At 35.5% G+C, this 25,969-nt stretch overlaps 1 protein-coding gene across 2 annotated transcripts in view; it reads right to left on the bottom strand.

The window, feature by feature from the left end:
* CEP89 (centrosomal protein 89) overlaps window positions 1–25,969 on the bottom strand; it is a 44,729-nt gene that overhangs the window by 18,271 nt on the left and 489 nt on the right. For both annotated transcript variants that reach the window (XM_076349159.1, XM_076349160.1), the window contains exons 2-17: window positions 24,361–24,467; window positions 22,934–23,089; window positions 22,107–22,308; window positions 20,842–20,947; window positions 19,204–19,232; window positions 17,918–17,972; window positions 15,831–16,049; window positions 15,332–15,474; window positions 14,918–14,968; window positions 13,737–13,820; window positions 12,680–12,783; window positions 8,935–9,050; window positions 7,098–7,278; window positions 6,018–6,185; window positions 5,209–5,350; window positions 2,212–2,301 (exon numbers count right to left, since the gene is read on the bottom strand). In XM_076349159.1, coding sequence (XP_076205274.1) covers window positions 2,212–2,301; window positions 5,209–5,350; window positions 6,018–6,185; window positions 7,098–7,278; window positions 8,935–9,050; window positions 12,680–12,783; window positions 13,737–13,820; window positions 14,918–14,968; window positions 15,332–15,474; window positions 15,831–16,049; window positions 17,918–17,972; window positions 19,204–19,232; window positions 20,842–20,947; window positions 22,107–22,308; window positions 22,934–23,089; window positions 24,361–24,467 — 1,953 coding nt within the window. The remainder of the gene's footprint in view (window positions 1–2,211; window positions 2,302–5,208; window positions 5,351–6,017; window positions 6,186–7,097; window positions 7,279–8,934; window positions 9,051–12,679; window positions 12,784–13,736; window positions 13,821–14,917; window positions 14,969–15,331; window positions 15,475–15,830; window positions 16,050–17,917; window positions 17,973–19,203; window positions 19,233–20,841; window positions 20,948–22,106; window positions 22,309–22,933; window positions 23,090–24,360; window positions 24,468–25,969) is intronic.

Genomic DNA, 25,969 nt, shown 5'->3' with positions numbered 1-25,969 from the left:
CTTGTATCTCACTGAAATAGCTGAAGATGGCTAAAAGCTAATGCAAAACACCCTTTTCTAAGATAAGAAATAGTGTAACACTCGCGTTACCAATGGTCATATCACCCTTTGAGAAAAATGAATGCTTTTTAAATACTATTATCACTGTAGACAGATTACACCTAAAAACCTCATAAGAGGTTTATCCTGTAACTCAACATACAGGGCAGTCACCCAATTTGTGATTTCCTGAAGCAGCTGATAATAGTATTACTCCAGATGATATAATCAGACTAATGAGACCTCCAGCCTATCTCATTCAACTAAGTAGGAAGTATGTAATCTTAAAGTAAGATGCTGTTCAGGTTTCACGGTTGTTAGAGCTGTGCATGAACTGTGAAGGCAAACATCTATCTTCCAAGTGAAGAATCCTTTTGTCTTTCCACATTCACCTGAATTTTTATCAGCAGGACCTGAAAAAGCAGTGTGTGCAATATGGCCAGTCCTGTTTGAGGAACTGCATTACACATTGGGATTAAAAAAGTCTCGTGACTAAAAAGAACCAAACTAAAAACTTGACAACGTATTTAGACTTATGAATTTTTTTTTAATCTGTAAAACAAAAAACCACAACCCATAACTTTCCATAAATCACTGAAGAGAACAAATTAATAAAGCTTCTATTTAGAAAAGTGGATTACCTGGCTGGAGGTGTTTAAGAAATTAAGGTGTTTTCAGCAAAGAAAGAAATTATACTAGCTTTTAGCAAAGCTCAATTAATATGATAACCAAAAAGTAGATGATATTTTAAGGTGTTTTGTGACTGACTGCTTCACTGACAAAAATTAAGAACAAAAAAGTTTTGCAAGTAGATTAGTCCTACTTTCACTAAATAGAAACAGCAATATTTAAGAACTTTATTTACAGGCTCTTTTTTCTAATTTCCATTAACAGTTGATGGGGTAAGAAGGATTTTTTAATTTTATTTGGTTTTGCACTTAAAATTCACAGCATGTACTGCATATAAATATTCTTAAGTTTATGCCAGTCTCTTCTCTATCTCTTATAGTAGTCACAGATCTATTAAATTGCAGAAAATCTGTATTTAAGAAGAATACAAGCCACTTTCTTGGTAGGGAGGATGTTTTCTAAATTTAGACAGACATGAGTGAGGGTGAAAAATGGCTAAAAACTTTATAGCTGTATTAGTATAATTAGAGAGTTCTTTTACAGTAGTGTTTCATGCATTTAGTTATCTTATGAAGGATTCCTTACAAATTCTAGCTATTTTTCAGGTTACTGCTCTCTCTTTACATCTACGATTTGGTTTATTTTCTTTGTTGCTAATTCCTGGGCTGTGTTGATCCTTACAAGGGAATTGCAGAAGGAGCTGGTCTCTGTTAACATAGTGGTGCGTGTTTGTGTCATTTGATGCAGGAATAGCAGTGTTGGTCTCGACTGGAAAAGTGCAATGTATGGAGACTCTCTGCTTTTGGGTAAACTGCACAAACTTGACTTAGTACAAAACAGCTTTTGAAAGTAATATATGTTACCTTCTATATATAGAAACAAATATGCTAGCTATCCTTCTCCTTCCTTTTTTGAGTTTACAGTAAAAGCAATTACTGTGGCACCAAAAACGTTAAAACATAGAAGTTTCAACTGTATTTCACGCTATACGCTGTTATACTGCAATTACGCACTTGTATTTGTTTAGACAGTTGTAAAGATAACCTATAATGTATTCTCTAATTAGGCTAGATGTTTGAACATCCTCTGTGTTTCTAAACCTCCTACCCTACGGCCATATGAAAGCACTAGAGGATAACTGTACACTCGAGATGTTTTTCATTCTTCCAAATGTAATTGTACTGGACTTCAAGTTGAAACATTAGTACAACCTCAGAAAAGTAGAAGAGAGAAAAACTGGGCTACACTACAGAGTAAAATGAAATACAAATAAAGTATAATTTTTAATTATTTTTACAACTAGTCATAATTCTCCAGGTAATGATGTAAGTGCAATGACCTGGCAGACATGCAATGTACAAACACAATGGAAAAAGATATTTGTGAAAATTATAATGATGATCTATTTTGCTTTTTAAAAACTCTTTATAAAATAATCCGTAAGTCTTTTGTAAGAACACTGACACAGATTAACTACTGACTTTTCTCATTTAAAAAACCAAAATGTTTTTACATAATGTTTAGCTTAGAAATACTGCTTACCTTAACTTTTTCTTCCAATTTTCCTAAGCGTAGACTGCCTTCTACTATTTTGTTGAGAACACCATGATTCTCATTTTCCAAACATTTGGCCTGCAAACATATAGTATACACAACTTAATGTAATCACTACTTTAGAGCAGACAAAATACATACACTGAGGAAGACAAAGCTATTCTGTTTTAAGCTCCAGTAGTCTGAAGAACCAAGATGGAAAAAGAATCTTAAAAATTATTCTAATAATGGCTAATTAATAATTTGTCAACTGACTGCAAATACTATCTAACAAACTAATACCTTGAAACAGTTTTATTCTAAAGGATCATAGCTAGTGATACTGTAAACCCAACCAATTCTGCATATTTTTCTACAGATGGATGGATGTATGTATATGTAGGGATCCCATTTGTATGCATGAGACTCATCCTTCTGGGTCAGACTTAGTAGTCTGCTCTCAAAAGAGCCCTTGAAATTGGCAGGGGTTCAGGCAAGGAATCTGACATGTGACTTCTGAAACGCTTCTGTCTTATGGCTGTTGCCATCATTTCAAAAGCACAACATTCTCTCTCAGATATAAAAAGTAAACACAACAAAAACTGCATAAGCTGTAAACAATGAAATAACAGTTGAAACCTCTTACAGTTTTAAAATTAAGTCCACTGAAAGCATTCAAGAGAGAAATAACCAGGTTTTAGAATCAGCAATGTCTGACCTCCTTGAACTACCCGTATCATTCCAGAGACACATCTCCTTTCACAGAAGTAAAAATTAACTAGTATTGCTGGAGTTTGTAAGCTTCGTGCTCAGTCAGTGACATTCTGATTTACTGTGTGGTAGCTGAATCATACAATACAATAAAAGAATCATTTTGACAGCTGCTAACTACAGTTCATCATCAGTGTTGCACTATCAAAATTGTTTTAAATAAATTTGCTGCTCTGTTTTACTGGCTTTATCAGTACTGTTCCTGGAAACAGTAAATTTAAGACTATCCATTTATTTTTGTGGAGATGTGGTTACTACGGATTTTTTTTTTTAAGCCTCATTAAGGAAGAATATAGGCTAATTTCTTAGAGTGCTGTACCCTTTCTGCTGTCCCTGTCCTTCTGGATTAAATCTGCATAAAATGAATTTTAACGCTTTAATTCATTTAGTGAATTAAAAAAGATTAAAGCTAGGGTAAATAGCAGTAGCTGAACTGAGTAAATAAACCTGACACTAGTGAATTTTGAGGTGGGGGGCATGATAATACTTTTTTAATTATACGTCATGCTCAGTAGTGGCTCTTCATAATCATTAGGGTCTGGCTCTAATTAAACATTTTTGTTTTCTAGGCCTTCCCATTAGACAACCTTATCAGATTACCTGACTACAAGATACCTGCAGTCTAACTTTCTGCCAAGGTAGGTTTTAAGTTCAGTGATTAAAAGTAGGAACAGGTTGTTCTGATTCAGCTCTACCAGGCAGCAAAGTAAACTGGATATTTAAAGATTTTACTGATACTAGACTATTCCAGTAGAAAAGTTTGTCTCAGAGCATCTCTGCTATCAGCCCAGACACAGTGAATTTATAACAAAAAAAAAAAAAAGACTTGTGCACTGTTTAGTATCTAAGCCACAAGATGGAGAAATAATGGACAGCAAGTAAGTATGTATCATCTTCATATACATACACAAGAGAATGTGATCCAAAAGGAAGAGAGAAATTCTGTTTTGCATGACAGGACTGGTTTCTAATTGCTGGATCAGTTTATACCCATCTAAAGAAAGACTGGCCATAGTTGACTGCATTTTGGGCTGCTTTCCACAGACCCACTCTGAGCTTTTTGCACAGGCATGAAACTTGATTTTCTAGTGTGTACTTTCAGGTGCAGGTTTCAGAAGGGAAGAATATGATGTCAAATACTGCACACTTGCAAAGATAGGGTTTATACTACCTTGTGGCAATTAAGGTTATGTTAAGACATCGTTCTTTCTGAAACAGGCTTTTACTGCTAGAAGTATTCTGAACATCTACTAGAGTATTATTAAGCCAAATGGTACACCTTGTACTTACAGGTAATTCTGGATCTCTGTGGTATTTCTATTGCGGTATGCTGAATATTTGAAAGTAGATATACCAGAGATTGAGAGATAAGAACCAGTTCCCCTAATTCCTAGGAGACATTTATTGTGCCTAGTTTCACAATCCTGAAGTCCAGTTTGCAGTGGACAAGGATTTGAGTTGGGTCACCATAGCTCCTCTTCTACAATTAGGAATTAACGGCTACAGAATCTTTTTACCCAACACTGATGACAACCTTTGTCTACGACTTGAACAACAGAGGCAAAAGAAGCTTTATTTTAACAAAGTTTTGTGAAATGGTTTCCAGGACCAATTTGAAGACAGAGTACCAATATGTAAAATTGAAACTTTGTCCAAGATCTTGTAAAGGAAACAAAGTGTGCCTATAAAAAGCCCAGTAACTTCCATGCCAGACACTTCCACTAAACAGAAGTTGTTCCAAAACTCTCAACCAGCCTGTCAAAATGACTGCTCACCAAAAAGGAGCAATAACGTGCATGTGCTTCCACAGTAGAAGGTCCATACAGATCACTTCGAGGATAATAGCTTACCTTAAGATCCAGAAACATGTATGGAAAATTTATGATTGTGTGATATTTTTAATACACGTAGCTTCAACAATTGAAGCCAGTCTCTAAAATCAGATTAAAAAATTCTTTTAAACTTGATATATACCATTGCAGATCCTAATGCTGCTGTGAGTTAAGGCTTAATTACGTTATCTCCAGAAATTAGGGTAGTTGCTTTTAACCACTCTTCTAGAAAATAATCTTTTGCTGCTCCTGTCCTATTTACAAAAGTCTACTTAATTTCAGTTTAAGGATTTAGCTATTTATAGCTTTCTTTTTTGATAATGCAAATTAACAATAAGTTGTGCTAGCAGGATAAGTGCGTGAAATATCAATTAAGTCGTATTAATTATTTAAAGGTAATTACCAAAAAAATAAGATGATCACGCTCCCGAGCTATCTTCTCCACCAAACCAATAAGATTTGTTAGATAGTGATGGGCTGCAACTTCTTTTTCCATTGCTTCCTCCAACTGCAGTTTCAAAAGACCTATTTTCTTCTTTAATCTCCTATAAAATTACAGAAAAAGGAAAATTTTCAGATTGGGAATTAATAATGGCATTAAAAGAACTTGCATTGCATTGCAAATCAACTTGTACAAGTCTCCAACAATCAAATATACTATTAAAGATGCATTGGCTCAAAATATCTGCAGCGCTGAAAGTATCATTTCCCACTTTTTGGGGCTGTTATTCTTTACAATATGTTGTGTGAATAACAACAGCAACAATGATTCAAAAGAACAATTTGTGCAATGGCTACAAGCTCGTATTTCTTAAGAAATATAACAATATTATTGTTTTTACTTTTTGAAGTATTGAGAGCCCAACTCGGAACCACTCGGATGCATGAGAAGGTCTGCAAAGCGTGTAATACCCTATTCTTCAGGTGAGTACACAAATTATTAATTACTATAGCTAACTACTAGCATTAAAGATATATTCTTAATTTGCACGTAGACATAGAAAAGTGTGCATGAAAACATATAAAGCTTAGCAAAGTTACTTTACGACCAGGCCTTAAATGTGACAAAGATGACTTTAGGAAACATGTTTTTTCTGTAGTAGGTAGAAATTACACACTCTGGCATATCAGACAATATTTTTAGAGATATTTCTGCTGTTATTTTTAGAAATGTAAGTATATCTACATAAGAAAATGAGAATGTGATATGACCTGTTTGTCTTTTGTGTCATTTCCATCTCAGCTTCCAGGATCTTGTTGTCAGCCATGAAGGTATTTTTCTCTAAAAGCAGTTTCTTGTTTTGAGCTTGCAGTGATGCTATCTTTCCTACTAGATTTTCCACCTCACAGCGCTTTTTCTCCTGTTCCTGTTGTAAATGGCTGCAAAAACCAACAGCGTAGAACAGGCGTCATGTATAGACCTGCTTCACTAAAAAGCTAAGTTACCCTAAGATACCTATGTTGAAGGTATGAAAAAGATACATTGAGAATGCTTAATGTTCAGTGGTGACATCAGAGCGGTATTACAACCTCATGACATATCAAATCATGAATAAAGCATAATACAAACAGAATTATTCAAATAATTCATCCTGACTGCACTTGAGAGAGTTTAAATTATAAAAATATCCTATATAGTCCAAATGTATTCCCTTCCTAATTGGTTTTTTTCAAAGAAATTACTAGCAATGCCAAAAAAGCTCTGAGAACTTCTCAGGAAGGCACTGTACCAAGAAACAGTAACTTGCACTATCCTAGGCTTGAAAGCAAACAAATTTACAGAATGTCTTTAGAAAAACATTACTTTACAGACTATACTGCATGACAGCACTTTGTTGTTTTGTGTTATTTCCACATTGTAAAGACTGGAGAAACAGTATTTTTAGTTTAGAATTTCAGGATCCTTCAGACATTTTCCCAAAGATGGGAACAAAAGAATGAGAACATTTATATACACTGTTGATAGAAGTAACTAGATTTGACAAAAATCCTATTTTTAATGCCTCCTCTTCTACTGTTTAAAAAGGTACATTAGCAGTACATACTCTATGGTGGAAACACTTCTACCGATGTCTCTAGAGCTGGCATTTCCTTCTGCAATTTTAATTGTCTATAAAAAGCGAGACAGTATTTTTGAAATATTTCTTTACCTTTCTTTGTACTTTGGTAGTTACCTTCATAGGTTACCAGCATAAGTTTCCACTCACCTCCTACCTACAGAGTGATGTGTATGCGGATCTGTTCATGTGAATGCTTTGCAGAATTGTTTGTGCACCGTACGTAAACTCATACCTTTTTAAATCATTCACCAAAGCAAAGTGCTCCTCTGCTGCTATTCTGCTATCCAGTTTGGCTTTCAGCTCTTCACAAGTAGAACGCAAAGCTTCCAACTGCTTCTGGTACTCTGCTAGCTCTTCTTCTTGACTCTGTTTCTTATCTTCTAAGATTATTATCTGTTTGGTCAATTTTGAAGCTTTTGGGAGGAAAAAACCACAGCTGGGTACAGCAGAACTAATTCAATCACCTAGTGAAACTCCAACTAAACGAGTAATATGTTAATTCCTAGTTGTTCATAGCATTATGTAACAGTGGATTTGTCAGTTTGTTTTGAACAGTTTGGATTTTTTTTTTGCTGTCTCAAGTTGTTTTGGAAAAGTGCCAAAAACTTCAAGACTACTTCTTTTCAGGGCTATAAGTTATTTGCTCACTGAAATGTCATTTTATTCTGAAAAATCCTCTGATTCAGATTTTACTAATTCAGGAAAAGAACCTAAAACAAAACGTGACTTTTGTAGCCTAGTAGGTAGGGCACACATCTATAGACTGCCTAGTTTCTGTTCAGTGATCTCTGAGTTCTTCCTGTAGGATGTATTTCAATCACTGGATACACTGCCGAAACAGCTGTAGGAACTGAATGGAAGATCAGGGCTCTTGTTTCCTTGGGAGAACTCCAGCAATAGATAACAAAAATCCATCAGTGTTTACTAGGGGTGTTCTGACAACTCACACCAGATCAAGCTATTTTGAGACTTGGAAAGAGGAAAACCTGATTTTGGGGTATTGTCTGGCCTTTGGCCTGGTACATGATGAGTTGTTATCTTCTAAACACAGATGGATGTAGAGACAGAAAACTTTAAACAAGAAACTCAGAAACTTTAAAAGCAGAAAGGAAGTATTTATGGAATTAGGTGGCAGATGAATTAAAAAAAAAATCAGAATTGGAGTTTTGCTGTGTAGGTTCACGTAAGGAAACGATTCTTATCAGCAACTTATGTTAATAGCACATACTTAAATGTTTTTCAGAATATCCTAATCTGTGAATTAAGATTCAGTCTTGCTTTTTAAACTTCACTAAGAAATCTTACTTTCAGTTTTGGGATTTTAAACTATAACATGCTTGTTCTTTCTATTATCCAGTCAGAAGGCTATTAACAAGAAATATCCAGAGGAATCTGCCGATCCAAAAAATAACTATCAGCAGAAAAATTAAACTTGGTCAAGAAATAATATTTACAAGCAAGATAAGGAATATCAAGTGTTCTGAATTCAAGCAAATACAAACCTCTGATAAAACAGCAATAGATAGCAGATTATTACTTGAAGATGCATGTAAATTTAAGCAGTATCAAATTATAAAAGTGTAAAATCAAATACTGGTACTGATGATATAATTAACTATATTTTATTAAGCGATAAATATTGGTTACAAAGCAGAAAATTAACCCCCCCCCTACAAATTCTAAATTGAACATTTAAATAAGCAAATACCTCACAAATACCAACCTGTAAAGTTTAAAGTGCTCTTAAATTATGAAAATGAGTGTGTTGCTGTTTAACAGTTCTTACTACTTTTTCAGAGGAAGCAAGTCAAAATGGAGTACGCTGTATAGTGTCAATAGGTGATACTGACATTTCTTTTTAGTATCAGTTGACATCCAGAGCTTGATCTCGTATTAGTGTCACCTGCATTTAGCGATGCTTTGTAGGCATATATGAAGTTGCAGAAAAATCCCAGAACCCAAAAAACCCCACCAAAACAAAAAAAGAAACCCCCACAAACAAACAAAAAAACAAACCTGCAGTAGCATCTTTGGTGTAGTTCAAACGACTAGCAACTCAAGCACTTTACCTTCTTGAACATGCTGTCTGTGACTGTCTTTTGTTTTAGCTTGTTGAATTTCTAGTTGCTCCATCAACAATCCGTTTTCTTCCAAGACCAGCTTGGCCTGAGTTTGCAGCTGTTGCCTGCAATGACACCCAGCTTATAAATAAAATATAATTCAATTATTAACTTATGTCCACAGAAAAAACACAACTGACTTCCAACAGTGTAAACTTATAAAATCATATTTGAACCTCTTTAAAAAAAAAAAAAATTAAAAACCCTTATTGAAAGCAATGTCAGAACCCAAGGTGAGCTTATTAGAGACATGAACTCACGACCCTCAATATGTAAATTATTTTAAATAAGGTTTAAAATCTTTGACTAACTAAAGCAAAAATTCCCTATAGAAAGGAGGAAAAATATGTATGTGTGAATTAGAATCATAGCATCATAGAATGGTTGAGGTTGGAAGGGATCTCTGGAGGTCATCTGGTCCAACCCCCCTGCTCAAGCAGGGGCACCTAGAGCCAGCTGCCCAGGACTATGTCCTGATGGCTTTTGAATATCTCTAGGGACGGAGACTCCGCAACATCTCTGGACAGCTTGTTGCAGTGCTCACAGTGAAAAACCGTTTCCTTGTGTTCAGAGGGAACCTCCTGTGTTTCAGTTTGTGCCCATCGCCTCTTGTCCTGTCACAGGCCACCACTGAAAAGAACCTGGCTCTGTCTTTACACCTTCCCGTCAGGCATTTATATACAGTGATAAGATCCCCCCTGAGCCTTCTCTTCTCTAGGCAAAACAGTCCCAGCTCCCTCAGACTTTTCTCATATGACAGAATTAAAGTTACATAATGGTGCCAGATGACTTGGAGACAGCTATGTAACTAGTAACTGAATGAAATTTGTTTTCAAAACATGCATCTATCAGAGCCATCAAATCATGGATCTACTTGGCTTTGATCTCTGGAAAAATACTGCCAGTGTATTTTATGGGCCTATAAAGAAGATGGGCGTTTAAACTGAACTATCCTGAGCAGAGAACTTAACTCTCTGCTTTATAACTAGTATTAATTCTGCTTTCAGGAAAACCAATACCAGTCTTTCTGATGTTAACAAAAGCTTAAGAAACTACTTGCTGTTCTAGTAATAGCTTAAAAAGTTGAGAAGTATTAGCCACAATGCAAGTAGAAATACAGTACAAGTGTCAAATGATATCACATGAATTTAAACTCAAGAGTTGTCATCAATCAATCAGCAAGAGTAGCCTAAACCCAAAGTGTAGCAAAATAGACTGTTACCAAGGATTTCTGATGACAGTAACTAACACAACGTATTATCTACTTTGTTCATGTGTGGCCTCACCTAGATAAAAATGCATCCTATTGTGTATAGATCTAGATATGGACAATTTTCCCTACCATCAAATGATATTCTGACTAAAATTTAAGCTGAACCATACAGCTAACAATTGTTGTCTGGCAGCTGAAAAATACAGTCTTAAACAGTGTACCCTGAAGGTTTTTGCAAACACAGAAATGCAAGTCAGCTTACACTTGTATCTATGAAAACCTCTGCACACAGGAGCTTGTAAGTTTAGCTGACTTACTTAATTTACTGTGAAATTTACTGCAGTGGGTGTAGGAGAAGGAAGCTAATGCATATCAGCCACTTACAAATCGGTTGATTGCTAAAATAGAGTTCATATTGTTTAACCACTTAAGACTCTGCATGTTTTCATCTGAACAGATAAATATGAAATGAAAACTGAATGACAAAATACATTTGTTATTTGCGACAGGAAGGTCAGTGCTGATGTAAGATGCTAAGCATTACCAGCTGAAAGAAACAATGGAAGTTTTTTCCCCATTAAAACTATCTAGGCTGGAGTTAAGGTTGAAAAAATGGATTCTGAATCTTACTGGACAACTCTTTGAAGTATAACAATTTTAAACAAAGAACAAAATAATTTTCCAGGTAAAACTGGAACTTTCAAATTGATAGCACTAAGATCATCTTTCCTCAACAGGCTTAGGCGTAAGGAATGTCTCCCATACTGCCAGGCTACATCCTCACTCTCAGCTACGCCTGGCACCATGAGGCTATGTTGTGAAACAAAATTTAAAAAATTGCTACAAAAGGGGATTATTAGGTTGATCAAGACCAACTCCTGTATGTGCTTGACAGTGCATGCCCATGAGCAGTTATGTCAATACAAATGAAGGAGCAATGCACTGCAACACTGAGCATGAAGAAGCTACTGAAGGTACAGAGCAAAAGGTTGGTAATCTGACATCCCTGCCTTGCTGAACCCCAGCCTTAAAAAACAGCTCTCAGACAGAGACTATAGATAGCCTGAAACAGCTCAGAGAGATATGAACTTCTCTCATTTATTTGCAGAGAGGCAAGATTAAAAGCAAAGGTGTTAGAAGTTCAAAAATTTACATTTAAGAAGCTGAAACATATCTGTGAAGAGTGTTTTGGAATTTGTGGACAGTATATAAGCACCCAAGGATACATAAAATATCCAGAGTATTTTATTAAAGCACCTATAAAACACTGATACTTTTATAACAACTTAAATCTATACAGAAACTAAACACTTCTGTAATTCTGCCTTGAGGAGCCTCTCATTGAGTCAGTTGATGTTATTGGTTAAATTTTAAGATTGGAAAGGACAGCTTGAGTCATAAAGTCCTCCTGGTGTAGACACTGTGCCATATGATCCCTTCCATACAATTACCACCTGTGTCATGGGCACAGTAAGAATTTTTACATTCACTACTCACAGTGGATGCTGTTCCAAAACCTGTTACACTGGTTAGGAATCATCTTCTGATTTCCACTTTGTTTATGGTGAATGAATACGCAGTTGTTGTTCTAGTAATGCTGCCCTCAGTCCTATAAATGCAGCTTAAGTAGTTCTTTGTATACTCTGTGACTCCTGTTCCTGATGTGCTTACAGAAAGCAACATTGTCCTTTCTCAGCCTTTGTTTTGCTAAATAAGAGAGGCCAATCTGTCTAAACTCCAAATAAAAGAGGCCCTCCATTTCCTTGGCTACACCACAAACCGTTTCAGCTTTGTTTCTCTGTACTTATATATGGATGACTGGGACTCTCCGGAGTTTTCCATATAATTGTGTTGTAATTGCTCAACCTCTACTAGAAGGACCTATTCTAACATACCCCAGGACTATACTGCCTTTTTTTTTTTCTTCCCTTTACAGCCGTTGCCCTAAAAAGCTCACAATCATCTTGTGATGAACCAGTAAGACCAGCCTCTTTTCCATCTCAGTCACCAACTGATGAATGCCTGACTTAGGTAAATTGTTATTAAGCCTCATATGTATTTTATACTACTTAATTTCATTATGTTTGCATTGTTTCACTTCTCAAGAACATCAAATTCTTCTAATGCCATATTCCAATACCATTTTATATTAATGAAAAACTGATGTCATTGGTACATTCCTACTATTGGTACGAGTATAAAAGTTAAGTATGTAACCTGCAAGGTCTGGGACAGAATTACATGGGCTCCAGGTGCAAAACTGCACATTCACTATTTAATCTTGACTACAAAATTATTTCAGGCATTTCAGATCAGCATTGTTCCAACAAGACATAATCATGACCCTATTAACTCTTCAGCAAAACTTAATTTGCTTGAGGGGAACAAAATTCTTCCTTAAGATCTGTAATCTTAAAAGTTTGCATGCAACAAGCAAAATAATGGGTAACTTTAAAATTAATTTCTAGTAATAGAACTTGCCATTCTGTAGGGGTAATAAAGTTATTTTTATTTAATTGCTCATGCAGGTCTTCATTCTCCTTCACCAACTCTTCAACTCGTACTTTAAAATTCTTCATATCCTCCTGGAAGACACAGGATTCCACATAAAATTCTTTAGAGGCAAGTATTTTGTTTTAATTTTTACATCAATAAAAACTTTTATAAATATACATGCCTGGGTACCTTCTCATTCTTCTGTTAACAGCATATTATCTCACAAATCAATCTTTAATTCAGATGTGTGTATTTAAGTTCTAAATTGCTTCATCAATCTAGTAATATTTGATTAAAAATAATATAGATATTTGAATTGTGCCACATTTTTGCCAAGTGTCATTTGAATTAAGCAAGTTGTAGGTCCTTAAAATACGGATTAAAAAAACTGAATTCTAGAAATTACTAGATGATACTCTACATTTTCAGTAGGAATGACATGAATTTGAATACGGTAGGACAATACAGTGAATTTACAGTAATATAAAATCCTCTGTGTTTTCTGCTCATTTTATGGCTTAATTTTTTGAAGGAAATAAATTATTTTGAAAAGCTATGGCAGTTCTGCTCTGAAGCAAATCACCATTTTTCAAAGATTCAGTGACAAAAAAATACTTCTAAAGAGCAAAAAGAGTACCCATTCCTTAATACCCATTCCTTACAAATATCTAGAAATAAATATTCTTCTACCACAAAATCCACAGGCCTGTAAGTGGAAGAGCAGCTAAACAGGGCACTGCATCCCTATTATGAATGACAATAGTAAATTCTTTCTACCACTGACTGTGTTTATGGTTTACTCTATTCAGAGAGCACAATTCTTGTACATCTCAGTGCAGTGTCTGCTTCTGCATCTGAACAGGCTGACCAAAACAAGCAAGCCAAGTAGGACAAGATAGCACAATAATTATGCATGGAAAAGTAAAACAAAGTAACTTTTAATTTTAGGCAGAAAACAGCTTTGACAAATCCCTTTAAAAAAATTTCAGTAATTTATTTCTGCTTTAGTGTAGAAGTATATTTTCTTTAAATAGCAACTTGCCTCATGTTCAAGATTTAAATCTTCCTTTTCTCTTATTCTGTCTTCATATGCCAACAGAAGAGGTGATAAATATTTCATATCCAACTTAAAAAAAACAAAACAAAACAAATCAATCCATGTAAATCAATTACAAACCATAGTATCATGAATATTTTTTACTTCTGCTATATATTGCTAGTTTTAAAAGCTATTAAGGGTTTTTGTATATGCCTTGCAGACAAAAGCACAGGACTTACACAAGCACGCAGACCACCATATGCAAAATGATGCTGCAGAAGCACTTAATAGCACCGCTTTAGGACCAAGCTTTGGAAAGGACAAGGCTGGATGCTATAATTGCACACTTCACTAAAAAGCAGCTATTACTTATCAGTATATGTAACACAGCAGAATGTGGATGCAAATGAATACGAAACCAAACGAAAACTCTACAGTGAATACAGTTGTTTTTAATAATCAAATTTAGCCCAGATTCATTAGTAAGTGGGAAAAGAATTTTTACGCTCTCAAACCTGCATCTTTAAAACTACATACATACGTATGCGATTCTTGGATATTATAGCTAGAAAGACAGAGCAGAAGGAGGACTTTCCTATTTCTGTATAGTTCTGAATAACAATGAGGAAGGAAAATTTAAAATCTGATTAGCATTGCAAGGAGAAATTGTTTCACATATTACAAATGCATTCAACTTCACAGATTATTTGCCTTCTCCTTGCCAGAAGTCCATAGGCTACTAGTGGAGCCATGACCATTCCTACCATCAGAATCACTGAAATATGCTATTTTCTTTTACTATCATCTTAAAAATAATCACAACAAAAGATTAACAATTAAGCAACAGACCTTTAAGCAAACTATATGTTAGACAATACTAAGTGAAGACGGTATTTATGATTCTCAGAGTAACAGTACTTCTACTTAATTTGCATTCCGTAGTTCAAAGTTGGTGATTGTATGCAGTCTGTAGCTTACTGTAAATTCAATTGGAGCTGCACACATTCGTTGCAAAGTTCTGCCCTACATCTTTTTATGCAACAAACATAAATGTTTATAATATATCTAGTATGTGATAGTTCAGCAGAGTAACTAAATAATACCCTGAATATTTTTGTTCCAGTAAAGAAATTCTACTATTTTACTTAAAAAGGAATGAACAGATAAGTGAAAATATTACTTACCAGCCATGGTGGTGGTGGTCCTTTCATGGGTAAACTTTTCAGTTTTAGATGCTAAAGTAGATTTTTAAAAAGATACTGAAATTATTTCCTGCTTTTTGAAGCACCAACCACTGTCCACTGCAGTCACAACTATTACCCCAAACAAGCTTTTGTTTCTGATTACGTGTTGCATCTGTAACACACTCTCAACAAAGTCAACAAAACTGGAAGTTCAGTATCTTACTAATACAGGAGAAAGTCTAACTTGTTAAAGTTAGACTTAACAATAAATGCTTATTTTAAATTTCAGAAAAAGCCTATGCCATTTGTAGACTTTGTGGCACATCTGGAGAAAATAGTCTTAAAAATTCAAAGATGAATGAAAGGACAATGGGACTTTTCAGTACAAACTGCCTTTATAACCAAGATTCTCACCTCTTCTTGAGACAATGGCCTGAATTTAGTTTGATAGCGACTTAATTCTACATTTAAACGATGGACCGTCATTTTCAAAGCATCGTTTTCATCTACCAGTTCTTGTGCTTGTTGTCTGAGAGAAAGTAATTCTGTAGTCTCCTCTATTAAAACAAATATCCAACAAGAAAGTTCAATCAAAATTCAAGAAATGTTCACAATAATTTGTTAATTGTAAGGAAGAAAAATCTCAATAAGCTAGAATCATAAGAGAACTTATCTCAAAATACTGTAATGGAATAATCCCATGAAAAATTACTAACAAAAAAACAACCAAGTAACTTTTTTCATGATCACGTGACAAAATTTCTACAAATGTAGAAAATATTGTTCAGAAACTACTTCTGCATAGATACTTGCTCAAATCAATGAGTGGAAACCTACTACTGCAGGAATAGGTTGTAAGAAATCAGAAAAATCAAACAGGATAACTACAGAATAGCTTATATGTTTCTCCCACCTTCTCTCTGTGACTTCTCTGCAGCTTCTTTAAGTATTCTGTTTTCTTGTTCTAGGCTCTTCAGTTTTAATTGCTGTTCTTCCATTTGCTGTTTTGTTCCCTCAAATTGTTGGACCATAGCCTGGTATGCCTTGTTCAGAGACCAGTTTTCTTGTTTTAGTTCTCTGAACTTTTCTTTAGTCGTATTTTCCCGTGCTTGCCTTGCCCAAATAGACACATCTGTAATGCCACAGTAAAATGTGTTTAAATGGTATTCAGACTTGAATACAAGTTTCAGCAAATTATAATCCATTTTTTCCAATATTAGCATTATGTATGAGTGATACTTTAAATCAGTTCATGGCTCCCTGAAGATAAGGCCAGAAAGAAAAAAGTAGATTTGGAAAGAGAGCTATATAGTGGAGTGGCTGCAAGTTCCCATCTTTTCTCTCAGACACTGAAAACATTCCTTCCTTAAAGGGCAAAGAAAGTGTCAGCAGATCTCCCTCTCCCTAGCATGGGTGACTAGAAAGTTGAGACAGAGGTATCCACTGCAGCAAGCAAAGTGTATGTGCCCTGCATGGACTAGTCAGTGCTCTTGCCCCCTTCTTATTTTAATCACTTATGTAATGAAAGCTTTACCCTCCTTTCCACTGAACAGGCTTCAATGATCTGTTACTGAATGAAGTTACTTAACAGTTCTCCTGGTTTCGGCTGGGATAGAGTTAATTTTCTTCCCAGTAGCTGGTACAGTGCTGTGTTTTGGATTTAGCATGAGAATAATGTTGGTAACACCCTGATGTTTTAGTTGTTGCTAAGCAGTGTTTATACTAAGTCAAGGACTTTTCAGCTTCCCATGCTCTGCCAGCGAGGAGATGCACAAGAAGCTGGGAGGGGGCACAGCCAGGACAGTTGACCCCAACTGGCCAAAGGGATGTTCCATACCATATGACGTCATACTCAGTATATAAACTGGGGGAGTTAGCTGGGAGGGTGACCACTGCTTGGGAACTGGCTGGGCATCCATCGGTGCGTAGTGAGCAATTGCATTGTGCATCGCTTATTTTGTATATTCTTTTATCATCATTATTATTATTCTTTTCCCTTCCTTTGCTGTCCTATTAAACTGTCTTTATCTCAACCTGCAAATTTGAGTTTTCTCCCCCCCAATTCTCTCCCCCATCCCACTGGCAGGGGTTAGTGAGTGAATGGCTGTGTGGTGTTCAGCTGCCTGCCAGGTTAAACCACAACAACAGTCCTTACAAAAGTAAAATTTTAGATCATCTGCAAAATAGTGGATATAGTGTTGCATCAGTAATAACGGATCACACTTTCAAATTTTTCTTTTCATCTGTATGGGCTAAACAGCTTACTTATTAAAATGAAGGCTGAGATTTTACCCTTACCATCAGGCTTCTAACAGCCAGCATAATCTAATAGCAGCCAGGCGTGAATATAACTTAGTACAGAACAGTTCCTTAGTATAGGATATATATGAAACCCAAGAACTCGTTTTGAAATACAGAGTGATCTCTCTTATTGATGACATGTAACAGCTTCATGTGTTTATGGTCACTGTTAACTTCCTGTGAGAAGGTATAAATACTTGGACAGCACAGAAATACACAAAATACACAAAACCCCATGAACTCGTGATAGGCACGTATCCCGTCCATGCGACACACAAAGTTCAGAGGTGCTGTGCCTGGAATTGTTACATGGATGCAGTAACATACAAATAAAGGCACTAGCTGAAGGTAGACCACGTATCTCTCATCACTGTATGTTTACCACTTCAGTTGCAATGGGGATACTTAATGGTGACATCCTCTAGTGTAGATGAAACTTAAGGGAGAGTTCCAGTATGACTTTAATTTCATTACATCATTTCACAATCATTTACTTAAGACTTCAAAAGTCACTCAGTCTAAAACACCTAACATAAAAAGCCTGGAACTATTGTTTTTATATGTATCACAGAGCACTCAGCACTTTCTCATCTCCTGTACAGGAGAAATACTTCCCTCCCACCCCCTGAATTAGGCTTAGAGAATACAAGCAGGAAAATGTGAAGATTTGTAGTAAAGTCACAGAAAAATCAGAAGTACCTGGGGATGGCGGAGGCTTTTCACGTATCAGATTTTCATCTAATGATTTTTCTTCCTAGCAGAGAAATAAAAAAATGAGACAATTTGCTTTAACAGTTGTCCTTTCTGAAGTACTCTGAACAGCATCACTGTTAGAGAACTTAAGAAACAGAACTTTTGAAGCAGTTGCTTTTGTATCAACGAAATTTAAGGTTGGATTAACTACTGACGATATACGACTTGTCATTTACCCATCTTGACATCACTTTGTCAATTATCACTGCCATCAGTCACTTGTGGACACTTGAAACTTAATATTCTCTTTATTTGTCCGAGATGTACAGTTCTCAAAACAATTTTATGGCTGACATATAAGTTACATAAACATAAAGCTTCTTGACCAAACAGGATGGATATTGCTCCCACTTCTAAGTTTGTATAAAATATGACTTTAGAGTAGTCAATTATGATATGTCAGTCCCTAACTGGGAATCAGCAAATAAATTAAAATGTAAAATGTTCTTCAACAAAGTTTAAGAACTTTGTTCTCCCTTTACTGGTAAAAAAAAAAAAAGTACCTATTTTTACATTTTTCAGAAGGTTCTTTCATCAGGAAAGAACTACAGGCCAAATTTATACTAATGTATTTACTTGAGGTGAACATGACTGATATACAAACTTTCTCCACGTTTTTATGAAACAGCAGTGAAGTTCTGTAAGGATATGATGCCACGTAATTTGACATACCAAGACACTGATGACTAAGCGAGTCAAAACTCAAGAACAATTTCAAAAGAAAATATATGTGGTCAAGAACTTGAAGAAAAAAAAGTGATGTTAACAATGGAAGAACTGACCACTTTTGTAAATAATATTCCAGCAAGTTGATCTGAGAAACTAAACTTTTGGGTATTATTTTTCAAGCTTATGAAAGTAATCAGATGGGCCCAGCTGGAAAACTAGATAAAAATCTGGTGAAGCCAGGCTCAGAATTTGAAAGTCATCAGTAAGAGCTATCTCTTGCTGCAACATGATGTCTCCCACTCTCAGTTTCTTTCTTTCGCATAAGGAACAACAGAAGTTATATTAAAAAAAAAAAACCACCCACCCACAACCTTTTGTATGGCCCATTTACCTATATAGTGCTCTTTTTCAAAAGGAATGATTAGCCTTTCTTGTATTCCGAAAGAAAAAGATTCCCTAGTGGCAATAAATTAGTTTTCTTTTAAGTGACTGTAAACTATCAGCTCTTTATAACTCCCTTTTTTCCAAAATGCATCACAAATTAACCTTCATATAAGTCTTACCTTTGAATTCAAGCCAAGATGTTGGTCTTCTGTTAAAGAAAAACAGATCTTTCAGTCAATTAAAAGGAAAGTATTTGTAAGTCCATAAATTGTAAGGGTTCATATGGATATGTAAGTGCACATATTATATACTGCAAATAAATGCAGGAAAGTCCTCCCAAAACCACAAATTAGATCACTAACTTTCCATTATCTATTGCATGGTGTATCACAATACTGATGTGAGACGTTACTTTACCTCACACTGTATAGATGCAACTATGGAAGAAATGAAGTTGTATTGTTGTCTTCCACTATTCTTTTAGAATTTGACTAAAGGACAAATGAAATGTTTTCATTGATTTTACTGGGCTTGAATCCTATTGCATCGCTGAACAAGGCAAGTGCAAATGCGACAGCTTCCAAGATCTGCAGCACCTACTATGTAGAGGAAGGATTAGAAATGGTTTATATATCCTATTCTTTTCAGTTTAATGCATCCCAAATGGTTTTATCAAAGTAACCCATTCTTTCTGGATGTTGTTCTCTATAAAGCTTCTCAAATAACTCCACTGAAATAATACTGAAACAACACTGGGATCCAACATGAATAAAACTTAGAAACTTAGAAAGACAAAGATTCAAAGCAGTTCTGCTTTCTCTTTCCTATCCAATAGCTACTACAGTGCTGCCATCCTCTGTAAAAACTGCATTTTGCAGCTCTGGAACAAATTCTGATTTCCTGTTTTCCTGATTTTAAAATAATAGACAAGATAATTATACAATAAAACTCCTATGCAGGTAGATTGGTCTTGCTCTCTTGTCATATTTTTTTCTCCATGATATTCTACTGTTACAAGAAAATAGCTTAATGACAGGTCCAGTTATGAATCAAATGTCCCTGATCTAATGAAATTACTTATTGCAAAAAAATTATGTGAAGCTTAACAGTTCAGAGCTTAGGGTGATAACCTGAGACTGATGATCATGTTCAGCTCTCTATTATGTCAGAACCCTCCTGTGTGACCGGATGTACAATTTTGAGGCCTAGACCTTAAAAGGGGGCAAGAATGATACAACTTCTGTAGAAAGGATATACAATCCCAGTATCATGCCATTTGATTATTAAAAAAAAAAGTCCTTACTACTGATTTTCAGACATGACATTATTTTATCCAAAAAAATGACTGATTAAAAGTGTTTTCTTCTATCTCTTTAGCTTTTTTTTAACATTGGTAGTTTCTACTTTTTTCCGTTTTTTAAGCACAGTAACACTCCAATAGTTTCCAGAGTATAAACTAGATTGATTCTGGCACATGTATCAACAGAAACATAGTAGAGAATGACTGTACTAGACGAGACAAAGAGTTCACAAAACTTCCCCCATCCCTCCCTCTTTTTTTACACTGGCTGATAGTGGGTGTTTAGGAGTTTCAGTTATACAGTGAATATAGACCAATCTTTCCTCTTTATGCAGATTTTTAATTTTCTGTAACCACTAGAAATGACTAAGTATTTAGTAGCATTTCTTCCATTGCGCTTTAAAAAAAAAAAAAGAATATATTGTTATCATAGAGTATTAAATTTATTTTATTCAAAAATTATTTTTCCCCATGGTATTAAAAGGTACAGCATTTTGACTAAAGTAAGTTTATTTACCTTCTGTTTGCACGTTTGACTCATCCACCAGCACCTGAAACTCAGTTTCATGAGAAGGCGCCTCTTTCTTGTCAGCATTAGTACTAGGAGATGGTGGAAACTCTTCCTATGTAAAAATAAGGTAAGCCTATCTAAATCATGATAACACTGTTGAAATAGCCCACGTGTCTTGATATCTGTATGAAACCTTTAGTGTACTAATGTCCCAGTCACATTTGGAATTGTACTCCAATATTTTAAGATAATAAATGATAAGACATACTTTTTTGTTTTAGGGCTCTACGTAAATAAAATCTAAACCTTACAATGATCAACAGGAGGTAGGAAACTATGACAGTCATTTAGTTCACAGTGCCAATATTTCCTGTCACCTTATTCAGTCACAAGAGTCTGTCAAATTATCCTACGTTTGCTTGTTCTGTGTTGTATCTAAACTTGCTCTTAATAAAAGATCAACCATTTATCTAGTATATCACAGCACTGAGGGATTCATGAATAATTTTTAACATTGTCCCTGCTGTTTTTCCCCTGTGGGAATATGTCCCACATATTCCACTCACTCCCTTTTTTCCTCCCCTCCTCTTACTGTCTACTATCTCTTCACCTAGGGGTGTTTTCTAATTTCTTTCACGTACACAGCATTTGATTGCCTCTTTACTACTCAGTTACTTCTTCCTGTTCGTTAAATTTTTGTATCATTTTGGACAGTGATGCAAACTGAACTTTAAATGTGCCTTAGGAGTATTAACCTGCTCATTGCTGGTTAAGACAATCCAAACCTACAACATAGAAAAATCCACTGGTCTTCAAGACAACAAGGTAATTTATTTTGTTTGATTCTGAATCTCCCTGTCTCTACTTAGGTCTCCGCTCATTAGCACAACACTGATTCAATAACTAAACTTTCACCATTTGTAAAAGTAAAGTTCCTAGTGCTTTTAACAAATAATCTACTATATAAGTATCACGCTCAACATAAAATATTGGGCATTTTACAAGACTAAATTATGCACAATAATTATACACAATACCAGTGTTTTCCTAATAAGGAAAGGCTCCTAATACTCAGAGATACGGAATCTCTGAGGATCAACAAACAGGCCTAACTCATGTAGGAGTAAATGAGCCACAAAACGAAGCATGTGAAATAAAAATTGAATAAATGTCTAAAGAGTAAGAGGAGAATAAAAAGCCTTAGAAATATTTAATATTTGCATTAATATATTAAAACACTGTAAAGGAATTAACGCATTTTAAAATCCTACCTGTTTATTTTTGCAGGGAACAGCATAAATAGCATTGGTGCTAAAGCTTTCTCCCCTTTTCTCATTACTCTGACAGCTGGACTCTGCCTCTTTATCAGCATCTGAAAGATAGGTATCCATGTCCTCATCCTCACAATAATTGCCTAATATTTCCAGGGACTGTACAGGAGATCTGTCACTACCATCACGTTTCCAGTTGGGCCTGCAAGTAGAAAGCAGTTTAAAGCCTGTTTCAGTGTTGCTTACTCTTCCGAAAAAATAAACACTAGTAAAGTAGAACCATCAGTCTTAGAATATACACAAGTCCAAACAGCCAACACAAACAGACATCTAAGCTTCTGTTAGCTGCAAACAAGGAATCTAGCCTATGTGTATACTTTAAAATAGATGATTAACGCTGGAGCTACATTTTCTTCTCTATCTTCAAGAAAATGCCAGATTAGAGATAGAAGGTTGCTAATTCTACCGAAAGAGTCTGAAATAATTATTAAGCACAAAGGGAATATCTGACATGTAATTCAGATGATTCCTCAGTGATCAACTGTTTGTATAATTGATCATCATTTGGCAGAAATAATACATGTTTTCACTTGTGACTGCTATACAATCCAAATCTCCCTCTCTGAAGACTGTATGCATGACATCACTTTATGAGAAATGGAATGAGGATTGTAGACACTTCAGACCCAATTTATGGTGGGGTGAGAAAAAAGTAAGTGGCTATAACACCAGGAGTTGAATTAGTTTGCTGTAACTCTTCAGTAAAATTCTATCATTGACAGATTCCATTTCTAATATAAGACATCAAAACAGAAAGTATACACTACCCCATTCTGAGCTCTGTGACTGTCGCATATGGTTCAAAGCATTCTTGTTCCACGTAGGTGGAATCACTTTCAGAAAGTGATCGCTGCCGAGGCTGAGGAATAGCAACAGTGCGCCCTGTTAGTGTGGTTGCAAGGATAGCTGCTGCTAGAGCAGACCTGGAAGAAAACAGAATAAAGCAATAAAACAATACTGATGTCTTCTCTGTGCTCCACATTTTATATTTTTTTCCATTGCAAAATGTCTTCACTATTTAAGCAAAGCAAAATGTTCGCAGTTAACAAGCATAAACACCACTGAAAGTGCTAAGGGACTGGTTATGAACTATTAACTCCCAAAGTAAAGCACAAAACTGGGCAAGCTATAGTAACACAGCTATCTAAGAGTAAAGTACAATACCTATCGGTTTTCCCAAATCACATGCATGAAAACCATGGAATATACTGAGTTACATTCCCAAAATTGACATCAATAATTTACAGTACTTAGCATTCACTTTAGCCATAACAATACTACCTGGCGTTGTGTTGAAAAAGTGTTCTGTGTTCTGTTATTTTGTCTCCTAGTCTCCATTATTCCCTACTCTGAACCTTTTACTGATGACTCTGAAGCTGTTAATAAATGCTGGCACATGGCAAACTAGGGCAAGCGTAAGTAGATAGAAGTGCCTATTTGTGGGATGCTGCGGAGTATAGAGAAGGGCAAGGTGAAGAGGAAAAAACAAGTAGGACCAAAGATTAAAGGAAAGAAATGGTGAAGACTGTAACAGGAATGACAACAACTGGAGGTCAGAAAGGAAAAAGAAATTAACTAGGATTAAGTAGGAATGTTACAGACACAAGAAAGACCACAGAAAACAACCAGAATTGAACTAAACAGAGAAAACAAAAAAGAAAAACTGTAAGAAACTACAAATGAAGAGAAAAATAAATTTGTATTTTCTCTTTACATAACTTGCCAATATAGCTAATTCAAATTCAATCCAACATGGTTTTACATGCCAGTTTAAGTCCCTGCTTTTTTTAATATGCAATAAATGGCATGTTAGTAACGTTTAATTTATGCTTTTCTAATGAGCTAAAATTTTCTGACTCGCAGTACTCGTACTGCTAGTCCTACACTCTACTGTAACAGCCAAATTAAAAATGGCCCTAACTTTAAATAGTCCATTTGTCTTTAATTGACTCTGATTTATAATAAGTTACATATTCATAACGGTCATTGTCCTAATTATTTAGCATGCTTAGGAGTGGGAGAAAAATAGGTATCTTTAAAGTTCAAAGAAGGGAACTGCCCCAATTAAAAATATATTCTATTTATGAAAAGGTTTATGTAAATACTGCAGCAAGGACATGCAATTCATCTAATCATGCTTTTCTAGTACGCTATTGTAGTTGATGAAGCAAAAAAAACCAAACTCAAAACCTACCTGGGCCTTTCTGGTGAAGGGTTTGGACTACGAGGGGGAGGGGTGCGGGGAACTGCAGGTTTAGGAGCTATGGTAGCGGCAGGGACCAGGCCATGAGCTATATGTTTCTAAACAATTTAAAATAAAATTAGTTGACAATGACTTTAAGGATCACAATGAAAAAAAACCACAGAATTGAACATGCACAAAAACTAACAATGCAAAATAATATAAAAAGGAAGAACAATTACATGCAGTTAATGTAAACAGAAGACTTGAAATGGTTCCAAGTTTAACTTTTTAACATGTATGAACAGCTGCAAATTAATGTTGGAAATGTAATTTACATAAGACCCATGAATGTAGGTTCTCCACCCACTATATCACAATCTGCAAAAACAGAAATTTAACTTACTCAGGTTTGGTTTTTTCCTGTATACATACAAGAAAAAAGGAGTACTAGAAATTAACTTTTTTCAAAATATTTGAACCCTGCTTCAGAGTAACAATATTAGTCCCTTTCTCGTAGAAAGAGTCTGTCAGTCAGAAGTAATCCTCAGTCATAGCAATATGAGATGGAAGAAAAAACTACCACTAAACAAGTCTTGCAGACAAAGATTCAACCTGAATTTAAAAAAAAAAAAAAATCCTAATGCATTTTTATCAGCAAACCCAACGATTTTTTTAAAAGGATAACATTAAATACCATCTCAGAAAAACTGGGACCAGAGTTCCCTACAAAGAGTTACTTTGAATGGAATCACATAATGGTTGAGGTTGTAAGGGAGCTCCGGAGACTGTCTAGTCCAAGTCCCTGCTCAAAGCAGGGTCAAGTGGAGAGGGTTGCTTGGGATCCTGTCCAGTTGGGTTTTGAGTATCTCCAAGGGTGGAGGCTCCACAACCTCCCTGGGCAACCTGTTCCAGTGCTGAACCACCCTCACAGTATTTTTTTAATTATTATTATGGAGCAGCCTCACAGTATCTTTTTTTATTATTATGTTTAAGTTGAATTTTCTGTGTTTGAATTTGTGCCCATTGCCTCTTGTTCTCTCTCTAGGCATTGGAAAATACTACGTCATAATAAAGTCCATCACCTTCAGACAGACGTTACTTTCTCTTGCAGTAAAACAGGCAAAGTTTCTGCTATGGAGATTTTTTTTTTTTTGCAATTATTCTTTAATTATTTTCTCCAACAGGATAATGAACAGGTGAACTGGGAAATATTTCTGTCTTTACAGGAAGCTGCATCAAATAACTAAATGGCGCATTAGAAAGACTGTCTTTACTCGGTCTTACCTTGCAAATGCACTGCTCCCTAATTCTGGAAGTCTGGTATGCACCATTTTGTTTACTAAAGGCTGTTGACTGTAGATGCCTTACTATGATTACCAGGGGATACAGCTGAGGTAAAAGGAAGCTGTCATCCCACAGTAAAAGCAAGACAACAACAGAAGAGCAATACTTTATTTTCATTCTAATAATAAAAAGGCTTCAATTATTTCAAGTACGTTAGAAGATAATAACCGCACCACTGCTGACAATCCTACAGCCCTTGGCTGCTCTAAGCTTTCACTATGAACTTTTATCAGTTCCCTTTACGGCACCGAGGATCACCTCGGCAAGCGTTGGA

The sequence above is a fragment of the Aptenodytes patagonicus genome, chromosome 11 (assembly GCF_965638725.1).
Source record: "Aptenodytes patagonicus chromosome 11, bAptPat1.pri.cur, whole genome shotgun sequence".
Taxonomy (NCBI): Eukaryota; Metazoa; Chordata; class Aves; order Sphenisciformes; family Spheniscidae; genus Aptenodytes; species Aptenodytes patagonicus.
Note: the sequence above shows the minus strand (reverse complement) of the source record. Positions and strands in the feature narration are given on the sequence as shown.